The 26,677-nt window shown below is 55.3% G+C and overlaps 1 protein-coding gene across 1 annotated transcript; it reads left to right on the plus strand.

Moving 5' to 3' along the window:
- Positions 1-597: 597 nt before the first annotated feature.
- On the plus strand, positions 598-26,430 carry DHX34 (DExH-box helicase 34). Its single transcript, XM_075993198.1, has 17 exons — positions 598-653; positions 4,125-5,536; positions 6,624-6,935; positions 9,101-9,355; positions 10,399-10,501; positions 11,932-12,149; positions 14,424-14,598; positions 18,233-18,426; positions 19,085-19,186; positions 20,521-20,763; positions 20,973-21,146; positions 21,459-21,576; positions 21,837-21,943; positions 22,950-23,228; positions 23,406-23,582; positions 23,789-23,927; positions 24,887-26,430. The coding sequence occupies exons 2-17, from the start codon at positions 4,832-4,834 to the stop codon at positions 25,018-25,020; spliced, it is 3,435 nt and encodes a 1,144-aa protein (XP_075849313.1). The 5' UTR covers positions 598-653; positions 4,125-4,831; the 3' UTR covers positions 25,021-26,430.
- The last annotated feature ends 247 nt before the right edge of the window (positions 26,431-26,677 follow it).

Raw genomic sequence — 26,677 nt, forward strand, 5'->3', positions numbered from 1 at the left:
ACTCTAGAAGAACACTGAACTTCCACGTTTACTTTATGGTGTTGCTTTACTATATTGAAAAGGACTCACTTTTCTATTCACTTGGTTATTCATTCAACAAACATTTCGCGACCCTATGCCGGCATCAGGCCCTATGATGAGGCGAGGGGGGGGGGGGGACAAAGGATGACCAAGACAGAAATGGCACTTGCTGGGAGCTGGCGCTTTGACTTGGATTATTTATTTGTAAATTATACATTAATAGTGTGATCACGGGACTGTTTTAATAGTGCCCCGGCCCCGGCGACCTGTCTTGGGGTAAAATCCCAGCGTCCTAGCGATCTATCGGTGCAGGTGGCCGCACCTTGGGGACTGGGGGGCGGCCTGGGGCAGGGGAGGCGGGGCTTGCATGTCTTCACCGCAACGCCTCCACCGGCCTCTAGAGGGCGCAGAGTCACTTTCGGCTCCGCCCAAAGCGAGGCGGGGCGGGGCGGGGCGTACTGCGCGCAGGCGCAAAGGTGGGACTTGGGCAGCCCGCAGCTCCCGACTGGCTCCTCTGTCGGCGGCGGGGCGGGGTCAGGCCGTAGGGCGGCGTGCGCAGGCGCAGGACTGGCTGCGGGCGCGGAAGGAGGCTCTTGGAACCGGAAGTTGAGGCGTTCGCGGCGGTTAGTGAGGTGAGGGAGGTGGGGCGGACATAGGGGCGCGGGCGGTGGTGGCCGGTGTCGGACCTGGTGGTAGATTGTCGGGAAGCGAGCCCAGGAAGGAGGGATATTCTGAGATGAGAAGAAATGTGGGAGGGAGACGAACGGCGGTTAGAAGCGAACGGAGATGGATCCTGAGCATCTCCGAGAGAACCTGGGGGACAGAGAAGCCCCAGACAAATGGAGGCACGAAAAGAAGCTTCGAGAAACTGAGGGCCCAAAAGACGGGGAGCATGAGAGAGGAGGAAAGCTGAAAGCTAGGGAGACCCTGGGCAAGCGGCTGATGGGTTTCTGCAGAGAAAGGCTCCCAGAGGCCACCAGGTCGAGAGAAGTGTGGTCGCAGCACGTGGAGGGAATTGTAGAACGGGTAGCTTGGACACTAGGGTACAAAGATAGACTGAAGAGGGGAACGATTTATCTTAATTGAAAAAATTGATACAGGTTTGTTGGAAGTCAAATGTGAGGTCGACTGGGGAGATACACCAGCAAAGTGGGTGTGTTCCCAGAACGATTTAAATGGAGAAGCAAGACACTGGTGGATAAAGATGGAGACAGTGAAATAGGGAGAACCCGACAAAGATGGTGGCGAATCTTGGGAAAAATGGAGAAAGGAGGAAGTGGAATCCAAATCTCTAGATTTGAATCCTTCATCTGTCACTAGTTATCTAGCGTCTCTGGGGCTCAGTAAAACAGGGAGCCTAATAGCACCTTCTCACGGTTGTGAGAAAAGTGTGATGTGAACATACATGTGATTTAGAACAGGTGCTTAAGCAAGTAAGTAGGTGGTGGTTGTTATTAAAGCTTCAGACGATTGGGAGACAAAGTATTAGATGGAGAAATGGAGAGAGACAAAAATGGAGAGCCAGAAAAAAAGATTAGAACAGAGAAGGAGAAAGAGATGTAGAAAGACAAGTGGAGAACTGGAGGGATGAAGAGAGAGACAGTTGGGTGACAGGATAAATCATACTGAAAAATGGACTCAAGCACTCTGGGAGGCCAAGGCGGGCGGATTGCTCAAGGTCAGGAGTTCAAAACCAGCCTGAGTGAGACCCCATCTCTACTATAAAAAGATAGAAAGAAATTAATTGGCCAACATATATATATATATATATATATATATATATATATATATATATATATATATAAATAATTAAAAGCCGGGCATGGTGGCGCATGTCTGTAGTCCCAGCTACTCAGGAGGCTGAGGCAGGAGGATTGCTTGAGCCCAGGAGTTTGAGGTTGCTGTGAGCGAGGCTGACGCCACAGCACTCCCTCTAGCCTGGGCAACAAAGCGAGACTCTGTCTAAAAAAAAAAAAAATGGGCTCAGATAAATGAAGAGGAATGAGACCAAGACTAAGAAAGGGAAGAGGGGTGAGAGTGGAGGGCAACATGGGCTGAAAGAGGAGGAGGCCTGAAGATGAAGTCCTGGGAGGAGAGAGGGAAACAGGACCCACAAATGGCCACAGGCCTAGGAGAAATAGGCCAAGAGATGGTGAGAGACACAGAAACTAGAAGATCTAGACAATCTAAAAGCCTAAGAGAATAAACTCTTTGAGAAGCATGGGCTTCTCTAAATTGAGCCCAGCATGTGTGGGCAGTTTGTAGCCTGAGAGGAACACTCTGCTTTTTGTCATCCCTGGATCACTGGCTCATGTCAGAGTAGCCCTCTAAGGCCTTCTCGTTCTCCGTGCTAGAACAGGAGGGGGATGCAGCCATAGCCTCACGGAGCCCACGTGTTCATCAGGAAGTGATGTACACTCACCACGGGCTGCTGTTTCTATGGGAAACAACTCTGCCAGTTCACAAGACCTGGCTCTAGTAATTTCCAGGGTTGGCCTGAATGTGTCCCCCTCGCCCCAGCCCCTGCCCACCTGCCTCCCACAGATGTTCAGTTCCCAAACTATTTCATGATGGCCTTTGAGAGATTGAAGTTGGAGTAGGTGGAGCATTGGTAATACCATTAAGAAGGGGAATTGTGGCCTTGTGAGTGGAATTTTTTCCACACTGTATACCACAGTTTGTCCTGCTGTTTTCCCCTTGTTAGTCATCTCTTGTGGTAGAGGAAAAACTAGTTACTATTTAGCTTCTTTGCACCAGGCTAGGTGATAAAGCATTGCAATGGTTTGGGATAGATATTATCTACTTTGTTTTTTTTTAAATAGAGACAGGGTCTTGCTCTGTCCCCCAGGCTGGAGTGTAGTGATGTGATATCAGCTCACTGCAGCCTTGAACTCCTGGGCACAAGTGAGCCTCCTGCCTCAGCCTCCTGAGTAGCTGGGGCACAGGTGTGTGCCACCACACCCAGTTGATTTTTCTTATTTTTATGTAGAGACTGATCTTGCTATGTTGCCCTGGTTAGTCTGGAACTTTTGGCCTCAAGTGGTCCTCCTGCCTTGGCCTCCCAAAGTGCTAGAATTACAAGCCTGAGCCAGTGTACCTGGTCTGTCTCCATTTTATAGATGAAGAAAACCATCCCGTTAATTTTCCAGTGGGCACACACCTAGTAAATGATGAAGCTGAGATTCAAACCCAGATCTGCCTGATTCCAAAGCCTTTACCAAGGAAGGCTTTGAACTCTTTTAAGATTATAAACCCCTTTAAGAATCTGAGTGATGGACTTCTCTCCAGAAAATTGCACATATAAGGGTATGCTCTTTATTTGTTAGGACTTTTTCAGCTGAAAAAAAGCCCAACTTTAAGCAAAAAGGCATTTTCTAGTGTAGCCGAGAAGGGAACTAAGCCTAAATGTAGCTTAGAGGGGAACTAAGCCTAAATGATGCTGCCAAGCTTCTCCACCACTCCATCTTTCTCCTTTCTCCCTGTATTTGCTCCGTAGCCATCTTTGTGTGTGCCTCACTGTGCCCATGTGCAGGCTTTTCTCCAGGGTAGATTTCTAGGAAAGACTATCATGTTCCAGAACTGCTACAAACAGCTCCAGGTTTATATCAAACTTATCACAAAAAAGTGAGAGCTTTTTTCTCCTAGTAACCAAGCAAAATTCCAGAGAAGAGCCCTGATTGGCGCTGCTTGGGTCATGTGTTCACTCCCTATGCCAATCACTGGTTAAAGGGGGAATAGAGTACGCTGATTGGCTAGGCCTTTGTCACTTGTCCAACTAGTAGAGGCTTAAAGGCCCTCAGAACTGTGTGGAATTGACGAAGGGTGGTTCTCCAAAGGAAGGTGGATACTGTTCTCAGAAAAGGGGCAATGGATTGTACCAGGTAGGCAAAAATAATACATACATAACACTTGCAAAATTTTGCATTTATTTAGAGACAGGGTCTTGCCCTGTTATCTGGGCTGGAGTGCAGTGGCGTGATCACAGCTCACTGCAACCTCAGTCTCCTGGGCTCAAGTGATATCCCTGCCTCAATCTCAAGTAGCTGGAACTAAAGGTGTTTGCCAACGTGCCTGGCTAATTTTTTATTTTTATTTTTTTGTAGAGACGGCATCTCACTCTTGCTCAGGCTGGTTTAGAACTCCTGGCCTCCAGCGATCCTCCTGCCTCGGCCTTCCAAATTGCTAGGATTACAGGCATAAGCCATTACACCCAGTCAAAATTTTGCATTTAATTTCAATGTTCTGAAGCTTAGTGAGTCGCTGATTAAGAGCCCTTGCCTTATTCTCATTGTATCACACGTCTCTTGTGTTATCCTCTTACAGCGATGTTCTGCTGTTTATTGGCCACGCGACCCATACTCCTCTTTTAGGTCTGAGGTCAAACAGCCCCTCCTTTCGGGATCCTTCCCTGACTCCCAAGCATGGGCAGGCACCTTCTTTGGATCTAGTCCAGTGCCCGAGAAGCAGGAGGCTTTTAACAGATATTTCTAAAAAACGATCGAATGTCTTCTGTTCTCTTTCCCAAGCATCCAGAGCGCGAAAACCCAGTATAAACTTGTGTCCATCCCAGAGGTCACTGCAGGGGCCATGAGGTACCCCATGTAACACCAGGTCAGCCAGGCCCCTGGCCACTTACCCTGTCATCTGCAGTGGTCCTGTACCCTGAATGAGGAGGAAAATTAGCTTTTTGAAGAGAAACTAATTACTTATCACAGGCACCGGCCTCCTACTCTGGAGGGGAAGAGATGAGCTGTTTGGCCCAGGTGACGGGAACCGAGGCCACTCTTGTGGTAGCATTGTGATTAGCACCATGCCTCCTCCCCGAACAAGGGAGGGCCGGAATCAGCGAGACCACCACCAGGCTCCCAATGAGGACGAGATCCTGGAAAGATGGGACTGGAATTGTCCAGAGACGCGTCGCCTCTTGGAAGATGCCTTCTTCCGTGAAGAGGGTTGTATCCGTCAGGGTTCTGAGGAGTGCCAGAAGTTTTGGACCTTCTTTGAACGCCTGCAGAGATTCCAGAATCTCAAGACCTCCAGGAAGGAGGAGAAAGACCCCGGGCATCGCAAGGACAGTGTCCCAGCCCTGGCCGACCTACCTCGCACTTATGACCCTCGGTACCGCATCAACCTGTCTGTCCTTGGTCCCGATGTGCGAGGCTCTCGGGGACCAGGCAGGGGCCTGCCGCCAGAGAGAGTGTCTGAGTTCCGCCGAGCCCTGTTACACTACCTGGACTTCGGCCAGAAGCAGGCGTTCGGGCGGCTGGCCAGACTGCAGCGCGAGCGCGCAGCGCTTCCCATTGCCCAGTACGGGACCCGCATCCTGAAGACGCTCAAGGAGCATCAGGTGGTGGTGGTGGCTGGGGACACGGGCTGTGGCAAGTCTACTCAGGTGCCCCAGTACCTGCTGGCTGCCGGCTTCAGTCACGTGGCATGCACCCAGCCCCGGCGAATTGCCTGCATCTCACTGGCCAAGCGTGTTGGCTTTGAGAGCCTCAGCCAGTATGGCTCGCAGGTGAGTGGGACGTACCGGGTTTCTGACTTTTCCAGCGTGACCTTGGGGAATAGGCTGCCTGCTCACATGGCAGTTTCGATAAAAGTTAAGCACTTATCCTTTGACCTAGCAGTGATTCTTCTAGAACTTTATCTACAGATTGGCTTCTATATGGGCCAAATGACAAAGGTACTAGCATTACCAGGATAGCACTTTCACAGCCAAAATTGGAAGTGTCCTAAATGCTTATCAATCTTTTTTTTTTTTTTTCTTTAAAGAGACAGGGTCTTGCTGTGTCACCCAAACTGACCTGCAGTGGCATAGCTCACGGCAGCTTCAAAACTCCTGGGCTTGGCCGGGCGCGGTGACTCACGCCTGTAATCCTGGCACTCTGGGAGGCCGAGGTGGGCGGATTGCTCAAGGTTAGGAGTTCAAAACCAGCCTGAGCGAGACCTCGTCTCTACTATAAAAAGATAGAAAAGAAATTAATTGGCCAACTAATATATAGAGAAAAAAATTAGCCAGGCATGGTGGCGCATGCTTGTAGTCCCAGCTACTTGGGAGGCTGAGGCAGTAGGATTGCTTGAGCCCAGGAGTTTGAGGTTGCTGTGAGCTAGGCTGACGCCACGGCACTCATTCTAGCCTGGGCAACAAAGTGAGACTCTGTCTCAAAAAAAAGAAAAACTGGGCTCAAGTGATCCTCCCATCTGAGCAGCCCAAAGTGCTGGAATTACAGGTGTGAGCCACCGTGCCCAACAAAAAGCATTTAGAGTAGTTCCTGGCACACAGTAAGGACTCAAAGAAAGGTTAATTACTATTGTTATAATTAATTAATATTGTATATACACCAGGCACTGTGCCAGACACTTTCTGTGCATTATCACGTAGAATTCTCATAGCACCTAGGAGAAAAAATATAGGTCTCTAAGGGATGGCATTGCTTGCCCAAGGTTGCAGAGGTGAAATTTGAACTCAGGCCTGTTAGACTGCAGAGTCTGATGCAGAGGCATGGCATTTGCTCAGACTTGCTATTTGGGCATGGTGGGGGGCTAGTGCCCAGGCTCTGGGTCCTCTCCTGACAACGCTTCGGGCCTTCCTCACGCCCTAGGTTGGCTACCAGATCCGCTTTGAGAGCACGCGTTCGGCGGCCACCAAGATCGTGTTCCTGACCGTCGGGCTGCTTCTGCGGCAAATCCAGCGCGAGCCCAGCCTGCCCCAGTACGAGGTCCTGATCGTGGATGAAGTCCATGAGCGGCACCTCCACAACGACTTCCTCCTGGGCGTCCTCCGGTGCCTGCTGCCCAAGCGGCCTGACCTCAAGGTCATCCTCATGTCGGCCACCATCAACATCTCGCTCTTCTCCAGCTACTTCGGCAATGCCCCTGTCGTGCAGGTGCCTGGCAGGCTCTTCCCCATCACGGTGAGTGCTTCCTCCTTCCCTCCTCATCTCCCTCCTGGTCTCTGGATGTCTCAGTCTGTTTAGTGTTGCTATAAAGGAATAGCTGAGACTGGGTCATTTATAAAGGAGAGAGGTTTTTTTTTTGAGACAGAGTCTCACTTTGTTGCCCAGACTAGAATGAGTGCTGTGGCATCACTAGCTCACAGCAACCTCAATCTCTTGGACTCAAGCAATCCTACTGCCTCAGCCTCCCGAGTAGCTGGGACTACAGGCATGCGCCACCATGTCCAGCTAATTTTTTCTATATATATTAGTTGGCCAATTAATTTCTTTCTGTTTATAGTTAGAGACGGGGTCTTTCTCTTGCTCAGGCTGGTTTCGAACTCCTAACCTCAAGCAATCCGCCCACCTTGGCCTCCCAGAGTGCTAGGATTACAGGTGTGAGCCACCGCGCCCGGCTATAAAGGAGAGAGGTTTGTTAGGCTCCCGGTTCTGCAGGCTGGAGAAGCAGCATGGTGCTGGCATCTGCCTGGCTTTCTAGTTAGGGCCTCAGACTGCTTCCACTTGCGACGGAAGGTGGAGAGGAACTGGCTTGTGCAGAGATCACACTGTGAGGGAGGAAGCGTGAGAGAAGGGGGAGGGAAGTGCCCACTCTTTTTAACAATCATCTCTCAGGGGAACTAATAGATCAAAAACTCATGTACCTTGAGGGTGGCACCAAGCCATTCATGAGGGATCCTCCTGTATGACCCAAACACTTCCCATTGGGCGCCACCTCAAGCATTGGGGTTTAGAGTTCATCATGCAGTTTGGAGGGTCAAATATCCAAGCCCTAGCACTGGCCAAACCTGGACATGTCTCTCCTCTCTACTTCTGTATTTCCCATCTCTTCTATTAAGGACATTCTCTCTTTTTTTGAAACTGTCATTTTCTGAGCATTTACAGTGTGCCAGGTAGAGTGCTAAGTGCTTGTTAAGAATAAAAGCTAACAAGCCTGTCTGCCTGTCCACCCCTCTGAGTCTCCATTCTTCCCACTCTGCTTCCACGTGTACACAGTATTTATTTTAGCTCCTGCTCATGAGAACATGCAGTATCTGTCTTTCTGTGTCTGAGTTGTTTCACCTAACATAATCATCTCCAGTTCTAGCCACGTCGCTGCAAAAGACATGATTTCATCTTTTTTTATAGCTGAATGGTATTCCAATGTGTATATACACCACATTTTCTTTATCCAGTCCTCCCTTGCTGGCCAGTGAGGTTGATTCCATGTCTTTGCTATTGTGTTTGCCAGTTAATTTCTTTCTATTTTTTTAGTAGAGATGGGGTCTCCCTCTTGCTCAGGCTGGTTTCAAACTCCTGACTTTGAGCAATCCTCCCGCCTCAGCCTCCCAGAGTTGCTATTGTGAATAGTGCTGTGATACACATAACAAGTGCAGGTATCTTTTTTATATATTGCTTTCTTTTCTTTTGCAAAGAAGAGCTGGAGAATTCTCTGTGGTCAGGGCCCTCCTGTGCATGCTAGGATTTTTAGCAGCACCCCTGGCCACTGGATGCTAGTAGCATTCTCATCCTCCAGTTGTGACAATCCAAAATGTCTCCAGAGGTTGCCACATATTCCCTGGGGGGCAACCTCTGATGGAGAACTACTGTCCCAGGAAGTTGTCTTCATTTGCAGTCATTCCTACTTGCAGTCATTCCTGCAAGTAGGAGAACCTGCAGGAAGGACCTCATTGCCCCTATGGTTTCCAGTTCTAAATACCCATCAATCTGTTTTCCAAGCAGCCATATGAAAAGAATGAGGATGCTTCCTGAGGAATGATTTCTAGGGTCTTAATACTGGTTCTATCATGGAGAATTTTTTTTCTTATAGAAGTTATCATACTCTAAACATAAAAGAATGTATTAATACATATCATAAGAGTATAGCTCAATTAATTTTCACAAACAAAATACATCTCTGTAGTCAGCATACAGATTCAAAAAAAAAAAATCAAACATTGCAGCACCCAGAAGCTCTCTAGTTACCTTGCTGTTGTCTTTTTATTGCATCCCCAAATTATCCAGTCGGAGTGTGCTGTCTGCCACCCGACTGGTCCACGTCTTCTCCATCAACCTGCGGTCTCCCTGTGCCGTTGCTCTGAGCTGGAGTGACAGGTGTGCTCCTGCCTGGGGCTGTCCCCTCACAGGTGGTGTACCAGCCGCACGAGGCAGAGCCGACTGCATCCAAGTCAGAGAAGCTGGACCCGCGGCCTTTCCTGAGGGTGTTGGAGGCCATCGACAATAAGTACCCCGCTGAGGAGCGGGGCGACCTTCTCATCTTCCTCAGTGGCATGGCGGAGATCGGCGCCGTGCTCGAGGCCGCCCAGACCTACGCCAGCCACACGCAGCGCTGGGTGGTGCTGCCGCTGCACAGCGCCCTCTCCGTGGCCGACCAGGACAAGGTATCGCGTGGAGCCAGGCGGAGCGGGGCAGTGGTCTGTGTAGTTCAGAGCGAGGAGGGGTCAGGGCGGTTCCGGGCAGGACAGATGAGACCGCAAATGCTGGTCGGTGGGGCTGCAACTTATGCCAAGTCACATAGCCACCAAGTGGCAGAGCTAGGCTGTGAACCCAGGCAGTCTGGCCCCAGAGCCCACGCTCGTAACCAGAGGTTGGCAAACTTCCCGCAAAGGGTCAGAGAGTAAAATATTGTCAGCTTTGCGGCTGCAGGCTCTCTGTCACTGCTGCTCTGCTCTGCTGTTGCGACACGAAATCAGCCGTACACTGAGCCATCCAGGCTGTGCTCCAGTGAAACTTTATCTACAAAAATAAGTGGCAGGCTGGATTGGCCCACAGGCTGTAGTTGTTGCCTCCCGGTCCTAACCACTACACTTGACTATCTCTGAGAGCCAAGAGAAGGCCACGTGCCAAGGGCCCGCAGTGGGAGAAAGATGGGGTCACGGGGAAGCAGCATGCAGGGTGGCGGGGGCCAGCTTGTGAAGGGGCAGTTGGGAGAGACGGACTGGAGAGGTGGGCAGGGCTGGACCACAGGGGCCTTGAAGACCTGGTGTGGTGCCTGCATGGGAAGCCTCTGAGCAAGGTGAAGGGCAAGGGCAGCTGGCGCGCTAGCAGATCCCTGTGGCTGCCGCGTGGGGGCTGGGTTGGACGGTGTGGAGGCCAGGGATGAGAGGGAGAAGCTACAGCAGGATCAGAGGGGGAGGGAGGGGCCTGGACCAGGACAGGGGTCCGCAGTGTGGGGAGAAGGGAAGAAATTCAAGCAATTTCAAAATGCTGAGGGGTGGAAGGCCCAGACCGGCCCTGGTGACGGGCTGGAGGGTGGACCATCTTTAGGCTGAGACCGCTGGGGGAGGAAGAGGCTCAGGGGAGGCTGCCAAGGCTGTTTTAGACACGAGTGTGAGGTGCCCATGGGACATCCAGGAAGCCACTAGACGCACAGGTCAATCAGAGCTGAGTTTAGTCCCTGATGCCACCTCCTCCCTTTCCCCAGGTATTTGATGTGGCGCCCCCTGGAGTCAGGAAATGCATCCTTTCCACCAACATTGCAGAAACCTCGGTCACCATTGATGGGATCCGCTTCGTGGTAGATTCTGGTAAGGCCTCCAGCCCTGCCCCCCACCCCAAGGGCTGCCAAGAAGCGCAGGGTCTCGAGATGTGCCCATACAGTGCAGAGCTCCAGGTGGAAGCCGGAAGTACAGGGTGAACGGCCCATGTCTAAGATGCTTAGGGCCCGAAGGGTTTCAGGTTTCAGATTTTTCAGATTTTGGAATATTTTTATTATACTTAACCAGTTGAGCATCTCAAATCTGAAATCTGAAATGCTCCAACAGACATTTCATTTGACTGTCATGTCAGCACTTCAAAATTTTCTAATTTGGCAGTGTTTCAGATTTCTGATTTTCAGAATTGGTATGCTCAGCCTGTAGGTGGCATTTGGGACTGTGGAGCAGTGGCCACAACCTAACTTTTCTCAGGCATTCCAAGCTGGCTTCTGCCCCAGGGCCTTTGCACTTACTGTTCTCTCTGCTGAGAATTTTCTGTCTCCATATACCCACATGGCTCACTCCCTCACCTTGTTTCATAGCCTGTGTAAATGTCTCCTCATCAGAGAGGCCCACCTGTCCTTTCTAGCTAAGTAGTGTCCCCCTTCTTCTTCCACTGTCACTTCCCATATGAGTGGGACTAGTATTTATATTTGTTGCTATATTTGTTTTATTTTCCATCTTCCCAATTAGAATATTCTCTAGCAATTGAGGATAGCATAGTGGTTCGGAGACACTGGAGCCTGCCTGGCCAGGTTCACTGCTCACTGTGTGATCAGGGTCATGTTACTGACATTGTGTGTCAGTTTGCTCATCTGTAAAATGGCGCTAATAACAGCACCTCCCTCAGGCTGTGAAGATTCAATGAGTTAGCACACTTGCGTACTTAAGACAGTGCCTGGCCAGAGTGAATACTCAATAAATGTTAGCATTTACCTTATTATGTCGACTCCGGGATGCCATCGATGGTAAAGCATTCCATAATTTCATGTACCATTAAGAAAGTTTTAAAATATTGCCAAATATTGACATGTTGTTGATTTTTAAGGTGTGTCTCATTTTCAGAAACAAGCAAATGTGAAAAGTTTGGTCTTATAATGAATGAAAGATGGTGCTCTGTTCAGTCCTGTGAGACCAGGGCCTTTGTTTCATTCGTGGCTGTATCCCTCATGCCCAGTACAGTGCCTGGCGCGTAGTAGGTGCTTAATGAGGTATTTGTTGAATGGCCAAACCTCTAAAGAAGCAAAGACTTGAGAAAATAAATGAAAATAAGTGTGAATGAGGAAATGAAACCATAAACGAACAAAATGTCGGGGCTGGGCCCGGCATAAGCTCGCAGCGCTAGGGGCGTAAAGGAGCAGTGAGGGCGTCGGTGGACAGTGCATGGAGTGGGCAGAATGCCAGGCGTGTGGGCGGCGTGGATGCCACAGGTGACTGCTACTCACAGACTTTCCCTCACCGTCCCCTCCACCCCCGGCCAGGGAAGGTGAAGGAGATGAGCTACGACCCGCAGGCCAAGCTTCAGCGGCTGCAGGAGTTCTGGATCAGCCAGGCCAGCGCAGAGCAGCGGAAGGGCCGTGCAGGCCGCACGGGCCCTGGGGTCTGCTTCCGCCTCTACGCCGAATCCGACTACGACGCCTTCGCCCCCTACCCTGTCCCTGAAATTCGACGGGTGGCCCTGGACGCCCTGGTGCTGCAGGTGAGGCAGGGGCAGGGAGGGGCTGGATCCTAACTGCTAGGGCAGGGAAGGACCCAGGAGGCATCCAGACAGGTCCGGTCCCAGGGTTCTAGGGCCAGGAAGGGCAAGGCAGGCCTCACCACTGAGCAAAACTCCCACATATCAGAACCCATGTTGAGGGGAGAATCGTTCCTCAGATCCTCAGGGCCAAAGCAAGAACCCATGCATTCAGCTGCAACAGGAAACCCAGCAGGAAGTGACTTTTAAAAGAGATGTTTCTCAATGTCTTTTATGTCATGATGTGTCATTTCATCAGTTAGTTCAGCCTAGATGGACTCAATCAGTAAAATGACGAACACAGCAGAGTTTTAGTTCTGAGGTTGGCAGGCAGGTTTCTTGGTTTCTGGACCTAGGCCCCTCCCATCTTGTGGCTCCAGCACCTCCCTGGGGCCTTTTCAACGTGGGCACTCAGCCAGCTGAAGGGGACAGAGGGAGGACTACGAGCACAGGAGGGTTGGGAGGCCAGGCCTGCACACAGCGCACGTGCCGTCTGCTCACCTTCTGGTTAGAGTGATGGTGTCTGCCCCGGGCGCACGTGTGGGAGCGGCACAGACCAGCCCCCCTGGGTGGTGGTGCACACCGTTCTCTATTCTGTTTGATTTCATCTTTTGGAAAAAATGCTGATTGTGACCCAGTGCTTGGATTCTCTGACCCACTAGTGACTCACAGCCTGCCATTTAAAATAGTACTGGCTTGAGCTATACAGAAGATCTACTGTTTCACATGAGAAGAGCCCTGAGTCAGGAAGGTTCCAGACTTGGTTATTGAAGTGGATCAGTGATGTCATCATGTAAGGCCTAGTTCTTTCCATCTTTCCCACCTCAGTCTGTCAGCAGCTCTCTTGATGATGCTGATAAAAAACAAGTTCTCTTGTGCTTACTCTGGGCCAAGTCCTGTTCTAAGTGTTTTATATTTAAACTGTTCTGATCCTTATGAAAGCTCTATGGAGTAGGAAATCTCATCCTACTTTAAGGGTTAGGAGAAGGTGGCACAGAGAGGTAAAGTGAGGCGCCCCAGGTCACACAGTGGGCAAGTGGCAGAGTCAGGGTTCCATCTGAGGCCGTCGGGCTCCAGAGCCTGCCTCCCGAATGCCGCCTGGCTCTGGCATGCGTGGGCGCATCGTCACCTCCCTCTTTACCATCCAGAGGCAGAAGCAAGGAACTGACCTTCATGGGTCCAGTTTCTACAGCCATGGGACCTTTCCCAGAAGGCGCCTGGCCACTCTCCCGTCCTGTCTTGTCAGCAGAACTGGGCTGTGTGTGTCCAGCCCGTGACTAGTAATCGTCCCGGCCTGTGGTATCGCCCGACTGGTCAGAGCAGTGAGTCTCAGCTGCATATTGGAATCACCTGGAGATCTTAAGCTATAATCCATGCCCTGCCCCCAGCCCAGGGCGTCTAGCTTCTAACTTAAAGATCTTCTGTGAGTATTGGGCGATCTCCCAGAAAGCACCAAGGCGTGGTCAGCAGGAGGAAGGTGGGAATGGCTGGTTGCTGGGTGGATGGCCAGAACTTCTAGTGCCCTTGGATCTGGCCAGCTGAGCGGGCTCTCTGAGCTTTCTTCTCATTCTCTCGCAGTCTCATGAGCTGCCACGTCAGCCTTTTCTTCTCTGGTCACCAGAGAGGTGGTGTTTGCTTATGAACGTCATGTTAGGCCCAGTGATGGGTGTGTGCTGTCACTTCTTTTTCCCCACCGCCTGCTGCCTACATGGGCTTCTGAATTAATTGGGATTCTTTTAATTGCAAGTGAAAGAAACATGACTCAAACTGTTGTAGACATAAAGTGGGCTTTTATCAATTTGTATATAGATGTGGTGGGCGCATGTCTAGCTTAGGAACAATCCAAGGATTTTTCCATCTGCTGTAGATGGGCTAATTTCCGTGCAATGGGAAAAGTAACTGTAGCAGTTCTGTCCTGGCCACTGAGAACTAGGGAGGATGCTGGGACTGCTTTCTCCCAGCTTCAATTTACAAAGTCCCGGGGAAGGCTTCTGATTGGCCCAGCTCAGGTCATGTGTTCATTCTATGGTTAGTTGCTATGATCAGGGACTGAGGAACCGTGATTGGTCCAGCTCAGGTCATGTGTTCCTCCTCCACAGTCAGGGTCTGGGGGAAGAGGTGCTGGGCAGACAGAGACAGGCAATGCCCCCTACCTCTGTACAATGGGTCTTGACACTGAGAGTTGTAAAATATCATAGTTTGTGATCCCTGATCCCAGTGGTGTGGTTGTCATTTCAGATGAAGAGCATGAGCGTGGGGGACCCGCGAACCTTCCCTTTCATTGAGCCCCCGCCAACAGCCAGCCTGGAAACTGCCATCTTCTACCTCCAGGACCAGGGGGCCCTGGACAGCTCAGAGGCCCTCACTCCCATCGGGTCCCTGCTGGCCCAGCTGCCTGTGGACGTCGTGATTGGTGAGGACCCCCTCTGAATGATCATACAGGGCACCAAGAGCAGGTATAGGGCACTGCTCGCTCTCTGAGTGACCCGAAGGCAAGTCTGTTCTTTCCCAGGGCCCAGTTCGTTCATTCATGCGTGCTCTATGCCATGCACCGTAGCAGTGGACAAAACAGAGACAAATCTCTGCCCTCAGGGAGGCGACATTCTGGTGAAGGAGACCAGTAATAAATCAGGAAAATAAGTAAAATACATAGTAGATCAGGTGGTCCTAAGTGTTAATGGAAGAGAGAAAGCAAGACGGGGGGAATGGGAAATGTCAGGCATGGTTCGGCGTTGCTGTTTATGATACAGGCCTCACTGGAAGGCGACATTTATGCAAAGAAATGGAGGTGACGGGTCGGAGCTGTTTGAATATTGTGCGTGTGCTTGCCAGTAGAAATACAGGAATATAATGTGTGCCCCGTCATTTAAAACTACCTAGGAACCAAATTGAAAAACCAAGAAGAAACAAGGGAAATGAATTTTGGTAATTTAATCTAATACATCCAGAACATAATTTCAACATGTAATCAATATAAAAATTTTTGTGGTATTTTATTTTTTATACTGAGTGTTGCAAATCCAGTGTGTATTTTATACTCACAGCACATCTCAGTTTGGACCAGCCCCATTTCAACTGCTCAGTAGCCACATGTGGCCATGGCTGCTGTTGGACAGTGAGGGGGTAGCAGAAGGGCATTCTAGGCAGCGGAGACGGCCGGTGCAAAGGCCCTGTGGTGGGAACAGTGTGGAGGCTGGAGTGGAGGGAGTGAGAGGAAGAGGGCAGGAGATGTTAACCAGTGGTCCTGTCATTTATTCATTCATTCATTCAATAGTTTCTGAGCACCTGTTCTGTGCCAGGTCCTATTCTAGATGCCAGAGATAGAATCCTGAAGAGAATAAAACTCGTGCACTCACAGAGCTCATGTGTAACAAGGGAGACAGACGATGAACAGGACAAATGAGTGAGCCATGCCGGCTGTCACCAGGTGCTCTGTGCTGAGCAGAGGCAAAGAGGGAACAGAATGGTCACAGTGGGGACCGGGGACGGTGTTGTGTGGCCGTCAGGAGAGGCCTGAAGGAGGTCAGGGGCCATCTGGTCCCTCTGGCCCTGGGTCAGGGGAAGAGCTTGGAATGGGATGGGAGACTGAAGTGTTTCAGTGGAACTGGGTTTTATGTGACTGAAGGTGGCCAGAAAATTAAGGAGTCGATCTAACGAATGGGTAAGATCTGCAAAGGCCAGGTCCTCGCAGCCTGACGGGGACAGTTGGCAGTTCCCAGCCCTCCTGAGTTCACACCTGCAGTGGCCAGTCACGGCCACATGCAGGGCTGCTGTCTTCACCGTGGGTATCATCAGGAATGGGGGCTTAATCAGGAGGGATTCAGGGCCAGGAGACCCTCTGTCCCTGTTGTCACCACTGACCTGTGACATGATAGTATCTGAAGGCAGTAGTCCCCAACCTTTTTGGCATCGGGGACTGGTTTCATGGAAGACAGTGTTTCCCGGGGGCGCGGTGCGCAGCACAGGCAGCGATGCCCGGCTCATTTCCTAGCAGGCCGCGGACTGGTGGAGGCCCGGGGGTTGGGGACTTCAGTCTTAAGGCACTGACCTGAAACTGCAGAAGCCGCTGCTAGAGGCTGGGTGTGGCCTGCAGGGTCTGCCCTGCAAGGCTGTTTAGAGAGCATGACAGGAAGCACTGATTGTAGCAGCCGAAAGACAAGCTCTCCAACTCGGGTCCCCCGCACCTGGGGGACTGGGGTGCCTCCCTCGGGAAGGAGAAGCAGGTGGGTACCCGAGACCCCCAAGCGCAGGAGTCCTGGGTTTTCCGCAGCTCGCCCTCCCCACCTCTCCCTGCTCGGCCTGCCCCAGCCCGCCCCGCGCCCTCTCCTGCGGGCTTGAGGATGTCAGAACTCTTCCTCTTGCTATTTCTGAGTCCCCCTGCCCCTGCCAGGGAGCTCGCCAGTGGAGGCGAGTCCACCGCGCCTTATTCTCCTGACTCCACTCGTCCTGTCGCCTCCAGCAGCCCGGGCCCACGCGGCCACCACCGTGTGCCATTTCCCCAGCATGTGCGCAGCAGGACCTCCTGTCTGCGTTGGTGCCTTCACAGTCCCCTGCGATGCGACGCTGGTGCCCAGTGCGGGCGGGAGGCGGGACACGATGGGCTTGGCGGGCTCTGGGTAGGAAGGCGGGTCGTTTTCGTTTGTCTTGTTAATGGAAGGAAAGAGGGCTAGAGCAAGGAGAATCCGAGCTGGGAAGTGAAAGAACCTTCAGTGACACTTGCTGTGTGCGGACTCTATGTCATTTTGTCCCCACCTGCCTCCACCCCCACCCTCATGTACAGATGAGGGAAGCGAGGCTGGGCCAGGGAGGGGACCACGCCTGGGGCGCGGGGCGAGCCAGCGATGGATGCTAAGCGCCTCCCGGAGGGGTGGGAGTGAGCGCCTCTCACGTTCCTCGCCGGAAAGCAAGGCTCAGAGAACGGCTGCTCAGGGTCACACAGCAGCGGGTCGGGGGCGGGGGGCACAGATGGCCTGTGCTCCTCTGTGACAGGTGGCGTTCCGAGTGCATCGCAGGGTGGGACACAGTTAATCCTCATGGCAGCCCTGAGAGGCGAGGCAGGTGCTGCTGTCGCCCCATTTCACGGACGGGGAGCAGAGGCGCAGCGAGGCGGAGGGACGCCACCGGCTGGTGGGGCTGGCCCTGGGCCTTGCTTTACTGCCCGCCCTTACCTTACGAGGCCAGCTGTGTGACAGGCACTTTGCGTAAAGTCAGTCAGGGGGAACGCTGAGGTCAGACACGTGACACGCAAGCCACTGGCCACAGGGCAGGCGGCAGGCCCGAGCCTCCCAGGAGGGGCAGCGTCTGTCCCGGCTCCCGGAACCGGGGGGGTTGAGATGCCCACTCTGCAGTGCTTACAGGTGGAGACGGTTTCTTACCTGATCTTTGGCCTTGTTGGGATACTGTTTGTGTCACTTTCCTTCTCCACGTCCTGCCCTGTCCTTCCTCTGCCCCTCTTCCCTCTTTCTCTGCTCCTCCTCCCAACCCCATCTTTGCCTTTCTCCCTCTCCACTGCCCTCCTGCCTCCCTTCTTCCTCCTCCACCTGGAGTTAAATAAGGATGGCGGAAGAGTGGGCCTGCCATAGGCACAAAGGCGGCACCTGCTGTGTGCCTGAGCAGACCAAGTGACAGCTCGAGTGCAGGTCACTCTCTAGAGAGAGGGAGACATACACCATGGCAGGTCGGGTTGTAAATAGAACCCAGGAAGTTGCAGGGAAGTTGGTGACATACACCATGGCAGGTCAGGCTGTAAATAGAACCCGGGAAGTGCAGGGAAGTTGGTGACATTAGCAGCCAGCACTTAAACAGTGCCATCAATGTGCCCGATGGGAAACTGAGGCCCTTACCTGAGGTCATGTGACCCGAAAGCACAGTGTGTGTGGGTCTGAATCTGACCATCTGGATCTGGAAACCCTTAGCGCGTGAGATGGGGACAGGTGGAGACAGGACGGGGGGGGGGGGTGATGGGTCAGGGGCCCCGAGAACCCCGGGGGAAGAGGGGTGCGGCTGTCCTGGGGCCCAGGAGGCTCAGCCTGTGCCCGCCACCCCAGGGAAGATGCTGATCCTGGGGTCCATGTTCAACCTGGAGGAGCCCGTGCTCACCATCGCGGCCGCCCTCAGCGTCCAGTCGCCCTTCACCCGCAGCGCCCAGGGCAGCCCGGAGTGCGCGGCAGCGCGGCGGCCGCTGGAGAGCGACCAAGGCGACCCCTTCACGCTCTTCAATGTCTTCAACGCCTGGGTGCAGGTGAGGCTGGCGCGGTTCCTCCTGCCTGTCCTTCCCTGTGTGCAGGGGCGGGCCTCCTGCGGCTGTGGCTCCTCCTTGCGCCCGTCCCCAGCCCACCCTAGGAGGCCTGCCTGGGGAGGACCTGGTCTCCACCACTCATGGCCGGGCTGAGGGGCAGCGCGTGCCCAGGCCCAGGGTTGAGGGGGGCCTGGGGCGCTGATTAGAACCAGTGCCATCAGGAGGAAGTCCCGACGCCTGAGGCTGGCATCTGTGTGTCCAGTACAGATTCCCAGAGTCCCTGCTCTGGGCCTGGCCCCTGTACTGAGCAGTACTGGGGACCCAGTGGTGACTGAAACTACCCTGGCCCTGTGCTCCTGGGGCTCACAATCCAGTGCAAAGAGATGGGCCACTGATGGGACGGCGGCAACCCAGAGAGGGCTGGAGTGGGAGTCCAAGGGCCTGGGAGAGCCCAGCGGGGCCGCCTGGCCCCGTGGAGGTGTTGGCGGGCTCTCTGTAGGGGGCGTTGGGGCTGAGCCCTGGAGGAGGTGAGGGCCCCACCTCCTCGCACCCTCCCCGGGTGGCGCTCTGGGCGGTCAGCCCCTCCCACCCCCACCCCCACCCCACCCCCACCCCGGGAGCTGGCCAGCCCTGACCCCCTGCCGTCTGTGCCTCCGCCCAGGTGAAATCTGAACGGAGCAGAAACTCCCGCAAGTGGTGCCGCCGCCGGGGCGTGGAGGAGCACCGGCTTTATGAGATGGCCAACCTGCGGCGGCAGTTCAAGGTGCGGCGCGGCGGGAACGGGCTGCCCAGACGGGCATCTTGTCAGCACCCCGGAGCACGCCCCTCTCCGCCCTGACAGTGACCAGACCAGAGTCCCGCCTGCGTCCACCCCGCCCCCAGCAGATGACCAGGCGGGCGAGGGCTCCCTGGATGGGGTGGACAGGGCAGCAGTGACACGCCACACCCTCATGAAGAGCCTGTTCCTCTGGGCTGGGGTGCTGGGCTGGCGGCGCACACTGGGTGCCAGGAGATGGCTGGGGGGGTCGGGGCCGGCACACCGAAGCTGGACACCCCAGTGGCAGATCCTGGCTCTGCCACATGTGAACAGCATGCCCCGGGCGTGTCACTGATTGCTGTTGGGCCTCCGCTTCCCCTCAGAAAACAGAGACAGTGACAGTGGCACCTGCCTCACCGGGAGCTGTGAGGATTAAGCCTGTTAACATGTGTAGCACATTTAGAACGGGCCGAGCACGTGGGTGGGGCTGTACGAGTGCTTGCAACGATCTTTGCTATTATTATATAGGTGGGGGGAGAGAGAATTTTCTCTTAAATCTAAAAGATTTGGATTCCTCCTATACCCAAACAGTTCTGCAACTTGTTCCATTAATATTCCATGGACGTGTCTCCGTTTGGGCACAAAAAGATCTGCAGCCACATACTTCTCAGTGGCTGTGTAGTATTCACGGAACGAAAATAAAATAAAAGTCCCTGGGAAACCCATTCCTTTGGTTGCAGATTGACAGACTGAGGCCCAGAGTGGGCGACCAGTCACCCAGCCAAGGCCTCCCGTGCAATTTCAGAGGTCCCCGTGTTGGGGACTGCTGATGTCCCACTGCCCTCAGTGTCCCTCTTGACTGGCGTCTCTGGCTGCTGGAGCAGCGTTCAGCCTGTTGGTCCCCAGACACTCTGGAGTCTGCCGGGAAGCGGGGTCCCACTAACATACGCACGCGCACACGATCCGGTTCTCCACTGCTCAGCGCCGCCAGAAACACAGGGTCCAATCGGGTCGGGTCATTTGGGGGCTGTTCACAACGGTGGGGGCAGGGCGGGGGGCCGAGGTCTCCAGTTTAATGTGTATTGGAGCTGCCTGGAGCGTCTGTTGGATCCAGAGTCCCGGCCCCAGCCCTGAGATTCTGACTCGGGTGTGGTTTGGGCCTGGGACTTGGAATTTCTGCCAGGTCCCCAGATGTCCCGATGCTGCCGCTGCCGGGCCACACATGGCAGCTCGTGTAGGGGACCCACAGGGCTGTGCGGCGCCCAGGGCCAGGGAAGAGGGGCCTCCCCCAGGCCACTCGCTCGGCGCTGTGTCCCTCACTCCATCCCGCCCTCCCCCAGGACCTGTTGGAGGACCACGGGCTGCTGGCCAGGGCCCAGGCCCGGGAGGCGGAGGACAGCCACAGCCGGCTGCAGCAGCGCCGCGAGCGCCGCGCCCTGTTCCAGCTGAAGCGCCGGCACGAGGAGGGCGGGGCGCGCAGGCGCAAGGTGCTGAGGCTGCAGGAGGAGCAGGCGGGCTGCTCCAGCGACGAGGACCGCGCCGGGCCCGCCCCCCAGGGCGCCGCGGACAGCGTGGACATCCAGGTGCGGTGCCGGGCTGGGCTGGGCTGGGTGGGTGGGTGGAGGCCTTGGCCACCCCTGGGGGTCTTTGAGGACACAGCCCTGCCCTTACCTCTGGCGCCTGGTTTCTGGGGACAGGATCGGGCCCGTGGTCTACAGAACCTCTCGGGCACATGTCCCTTGGGCGTTGGGGAGGGCCCCTCAGGAACCCGCCTGCCCCGCGTTCCCACCAGGATGTGAAGTTCAAGCTCCGGCACAACCTGGAGCAGCTGCAGGCGGCCGCCAGCTCGGCCCAGGACCTGACCTGCGACCAGCTGGCCCTGCTCAAGCTGGTGCTGGGCCGCGGCCTTTACCCGCAGCTGGCCGTCCCGGACGAGTTCAACAGCGGCCGCAAGGACTCCGACCAGGTGAGGCCTGCCGCCCCCCTGCCCCCTGTTCATTTGGTCAACACACATTCCCCGAGTGCCTGTCCTGTGCTGGGGACACAGTGGTGACCAAAACTGGCCTGGCTTTGCCCTCATGGGCCGCACAGTCCAGTAGCGGGGACAGATCTGACCCCAAACAGAGAGCCAGAGGGGGCACCTGACTCAGCCTGGAAGGGGGTCAGTGAGGGCTTCTTGGAGGAGGGGACTTCTGAGTTGAGACGTGGAGGAGGGGACTGGCCGGGAGGTGGCGGAAGAGGAGATCCGACGCTTCTGCCCCACCCTGGGCCCCTCCAGATCTTCCACACGCGGGCCAAGCAGGGCACCGTGCTGCACCCCACCTGCGTCTTCGCCAGCAGCCCCGAGGTGCTGCACGCACGGGAGCGCGAGGCCCGGGGCCGCGAAGGCAGCCGAGGTACGGTGAGCCCAGCAGGAGGGGCGGGACCTCGTTACTGACAAAAAACTGGTTCCGTAGTGTTGCCGAGTGGTCCAGCTCGTGTCCGTTCTGGCAAAGTATTTAAAACAAGTCTCGGACGTTCTGTCATTACTCACACGGGCACGTCTTCGTACGGGTGGTACAGGTGTGCAAGCCGACCAGGCGGGGTGGCAGCCGCCAGCGCGGATGGGTGGGTGGGGGTGAGGGCCGGGCCTGAGCTGCCCTCGTCACCCTTCCAGAGGACAGGGACAAGATGAGCAGCAGGCACCAGCTCCTCGCCTTCGTCTCCCTGCTGGAGACCAACAAGCCGTACCTGGTGAACTGCGTCCGCGTCCCCGCCCTCCAGGTGGGTCTCGGGTTTGGTAGCCGCTAGGTCGCAGGGCTGGGGGCACCGGGCGGCCTGGAGGAGCCACGTTATGCCCGGGCTGGCTGCATGCTTGAGTTGCAGACTGTTGCTGTGGCTGCTGTCTTTTTCTTTCATTAACAGATTTGTTCACCAGTTACTTGCTGAGTGCCTGCTGTGGGCCAGAGGGTGGGGAGAGTCAGGGGAGGTCAAGAGAGTAGGGAGTAGTGGGGGGGGGAGGGCAGCGGTATGGTGTGAGATGAGGCGGGGTGGGCCTCACTGAGCAGAGACCGGAAGGCAGGGAGCCACGTGGACCCCGGGGGAAGAGCGTCCTGGGTGGAGCGGGATGTGCAAAGGCCCTGGGGCAGACGGGCCTGGCCTGCACAGGAGCAGCTGGAGCAGTGTCGGTGGGGGCAGCGTGGTGGAGACGAGGTCAGAGAGGCAAGTGAGGCACAAGCCCCAGGAGGGCTCTGAGCAGGGCTGGGACGTGGTGTGACTTGGGGTGGAAGCACAGAGCCCAGCCAGGTGACTGCAGCCATCAGGCGGGAGGGATGGGAGGCTGAGGACGCTCAAATTGCAGATACGTGTGCATGTGTGCCTGCGGCCAGAGAGTAGCTGCCATACCCCGAGCGCTCCCTGTGTGTCACCCTGCGGTCCCAAGCCTGGCCTACGAGCCCTCATGCAGCCTGCGACCCTCACTCTATAGAGGAGACTCAGACTCAGGCAGGGGCGGGGCCCTGTCACCTGCCTTGGTCACACAGAGCGCAGATGGGGCTGAGCCAGAGCTTCAGGCTCACATGCTGGCACCCCACGTGCCGCCCTGTTGGTTGGATGTCCTGTGACCAGGACAGATGGGGGGCGGGCAGACAGGTGGGGGGAGGGTGGACAGGTGGGGGAGGATGGACAGGTGGGGGGAGGGCGGATGAATGGGTGGGAACGCAGCGGGGCTCTCAAAGATGGCACCCCGGCCCCTCACAACCCTCCGTGTCTCCTGCCCCCCGTCTTCCAGTCCCTGTTGCTGTTCAGCCGGTCCCTGGACACCAACGGTGACTGCTCCCGCCTGGTGGCCGATGGCTGGCTGGAGCTGCAGCTGGCAGGTGCCGAGAGCGCCGTGCGGCTCCTCGCCGCCGCCCTGCGGCTGCGCGCGCGCTGGGAGAGCGCCCTGGACCGGCAGCTGGCTCAGCAGGCCGGGCCGCGGCCGCAGGAGGAGGAAGAGGAGGCTCTGCCGCTCAGTCCCAAGGAGGTGGCTGCCCTGAGCAGGGACCTGCTGCAGTTCATGGCATCCAAGGTACTTGCCACCAGGGTGCCTGTGGGAGGGGCGTGAAGGCAAGTTGTGATTGGCTTAAGCACTTGGCTCCCACAATTTAGAAGTGGAAGGGAGGGCTTCAGGCACAGCTGGATCCAGGTGCTCGGGTGGCATGTGCTTCAGACTGTCTCCCTCTGTCTCTTGTCTCTCTGTCTTTAGGTTCCCTACAGTCTTCGGCGGCTCACGGGGCTGGAAACCCAGAACCTCTATGTGGGACCCCAGACCATCACAGCTGCCCCCAGTCTGCCCGGCCTCTTTGGCAGCTCCCCCCTGTCCCCCCACCCCACCAAGGGGGGCTACGCAGTCACTGACTTCCTCACCTACAACTGCCTCACGGTGAGCATGGACCCCGCCTCGGCCCCCCACCCTCCGTCCTGAAGATGGGGTTTTAGGGAGCCCCAGCCCCGAACCCGCCAACATTCCAGCTTAGTCCCGGGCTGTGTTTCCAAATGCGGCCTGCAGTCCTGAGGGCTGCCGGGAAGGTCCCAGGCTGGTGGCGGGGGCAGGGCGGTGGGGGCCCAGCCTGACGCCTACCTGCGCAGAGCGACGCGGACCTGTACAGCGACTGTCTGCGCACCTTCTGGACCTGCCCCCACTGCGACCTGCACATGCCCTTCACGCCGCTGGAGCGCATCGCCCACGAGCACGCCTGCCCCCAGGCCCCGCAGGGCGGCCCCCCAGGCAAGGACGGCTGCGGGGACCCGGCCACCTCCGCCTGTCCAGCTGTCTGTCCATCCCACGGTGGCTTCCTGTGTCTCTGGGCACTTGCTGGGCCCTCTGAGGACTGATGACCTCAACCCTCTGGCCCTGCCTGGTGCCACGCACAGGTCTTGTCACAGAGACCCAGAGCCCAGGACAGGAAGGGCCTGGAGCGCCGCCTCTTTCGCTCCGTCTCTCTCTGGTCTGCGTCCGTTTCTTTCTGTGTCTCTGTGGCTGTGTCTCTCGTTCTTTTTCTCTGTCTCACATCTTTGCCTTGGCTACGTCCACCACATTGTCACCCAGGGGGCTCCACAGTGTCTGTGCCACCACACTGGCATTCAGTGGGGAAGATGGCAGCGGGGCTGCACCCCCCCCCCCTGCCCAGGGCTCGCTCTTTGTCTCTTTCAGTCTCTTTCTCATCGTTGTGGACAAAGAGTAAAGACTGGGCTCTGTGTGTGTTAATCAAGGAGGGCTTCCTGGAGGAGGCAAAACTGGACTCCTCAAAAGCTAGAATAGGGCTGGGCGCGGTGGCTCACGCCTGTAATCCTAGCACTCTGGGAGGCCGAGGCGGGCGGAACGCTCAAGGTCAGAAGTTCGAAACCAGCCTGAGCGAGACCCCGTCTCTACTAAAAATAGAAAGAAATTAATTGACCAAGTAAAAATATATATACAAAAAATTAGCCGGGCATGGTGGTGCATGCCTGTAGTCCCAGCTACTCGGGAGGCTGAGGCAGGAGGATTGCTTGAGCCCAGGAGTTTGAGGTTGCTGTGAGCTAGGGTGATGCCACGGCACTCACTCTAGCCCGGGCAACAGAGTGAGACTCTGTCTCAAAAAAAAAACAAAAAACTGGGAGAGAAGCTGAGCCCCGTGAGTGCCCAGGATTGGGGTGGGGGAGCGTGCAGTGACACGCCCCTCACGGCCTCCCCTTTCCCTTCCTTAGGGTCTGAGGACGCTGCCCCCGAGCCCCTGCAGAAGGCGTCTGCCCTCCAGAGAGCCTACCGCTGCGAGCACTGCCAGAAGGACTTTCTCTTCACGCCCACGGAGGTGCTGCGGCACCGCAAGCAGCACGTGTGAGCTGGCTGGAAGCCCTGCCAGGGGCAGGGAGTGTCTGCCCACAGGCCTGTGCCGCCCCCAGCCTGGGCCCAGGGCCAGGACCCCTGCCTGAACTCCCGGCCTGTGCTCAGCCCCGCGGTCCAGCCCCGGCCCGAGGACCAGGGCCAGGACTCCTGCCTGAACTCCCGGCCTGTGCTCAGCCCCGCGGTCCAGCCCCGGCCCGAGGACCAGGGCCAGGACTCCTGCCTGAACTCCCGGCCTGTGCTCAGCCCCGCGGTCCAGCCCCGGCCCGAGGGAGGGCGAGCGCCTGTGCCGGTAAAGCCTGCGTCCGGACTCCGACCTTGAGGCCCGCTCCCGCCCGTGCAGGATGCGGCGGCTGCCCTCCGCTGGTCCGCCCCAGGGTCTGGCTTCCATCCCTCCTGCTGCAGTGCACCAGCTGAGGAGCCTGGGCGGGGTGGGGAGGTAGAGCCGAGCAGCGACTTCGCACCGGTTCCAGGTGCAGCATCTTACCGTGCTCTGGCAGCTGCGCTCTCCTGAGTCTGTCCCCACAGTCTCTGCTTCCCCTTGAACTACAGAGCCCAGAATTTGAGGTTGCTGTGAGCTGTGTGGCGCCACAGCACTCTAGCCGGGCAACAGAGCAAGACTCTGTCTCAAAAAAACAAAATGGGAAAACGGTGGAGAAAATAAATGAAATAAAACGCTGATACTTTTCAAAGAGCAATGAAATGGATCAGGAGAAGAAGATGCAGTATGGGAATGAAGACACCACCACCACAGAGGTGAAAAGGTTAGGGGAACACTATGAACAGCTCGATAATGATAAAGTCATCAACTCAGTTGAAATGGAAAAGTTTCTTGAAAGACGCAAACTACTAAAGCCTACTTGAGAAGACACAGAAAAACCGTGCAACTCTACTAAGGGAATTTAATTCATACTTAACAAAGAGAACAAGGTCAGGTGGGCTCACTGGCGACCTCTACCAAACATGGAAGGAAGAAAAGATACCAACCCAACACAACTCTTCCGCAATGTAGAAGACACATCCTGACTTTGCCTAAACCAGACTAAGACAAAACCACAAAGGGAAATACCCTTCATGAACATAGGCAAAAAGATCCTTAATAAAAGTTTAGCAAATGATATTTAGCAATATATGAGAACAGTATGTCATGGCCAAGTGGAGTTTATTTAGGAATGCAAGGTTGGTTTAACATTTGAGAAGCAATGTGATTTACCACATTAAAAACAGAAGAAGCATGGGATAAATTTCAACTCTTGTGACCTTGAATAAACCCCTCAGTGTTTCTGTGACACTCTTTTCCCTTGAGAAATGAACACAGCTAAACTGTCTATTTTCCCCAAAGATTTCATTTGGATACGGAAACCTTGAAAAGCCTAATATACTAAATAAATATATTATTTTTTCCTGAGTGGAAAAGCAATGCATGATTGTCTTGGGCAGGGAGCAGAGCCTAAATAGAAACCACTCCAGGTGTATTAAACAGGAAGGGATTGAATACAGGGAATTGGGTGCCTAGATCATGGGAGGCTATAGGAGCAGCTGAGGCCAGGCCCTCAGGAATGACACCCAGAAGGACAGCACAGAACTGACTGTCCAGGGCCGCTGCTGCTTGAGGCCACCGGAACCGCTGGGCTCCAGAACACGGGGCCTGGCTG

Source organism: Microcebus murinus, chromosome 16, assembly GCF_040939455.1.
Source record: "Microcebus murinus isolate Inina chromosome 16, M.murinus_Inina_mat1.0, whole genome shotgun sequence".
NCBI lineage: Eukaryota > Metazoa > Chordata > Mammalia > Primates > Cheirogaleidae > Microcebus > Microcebus murinus.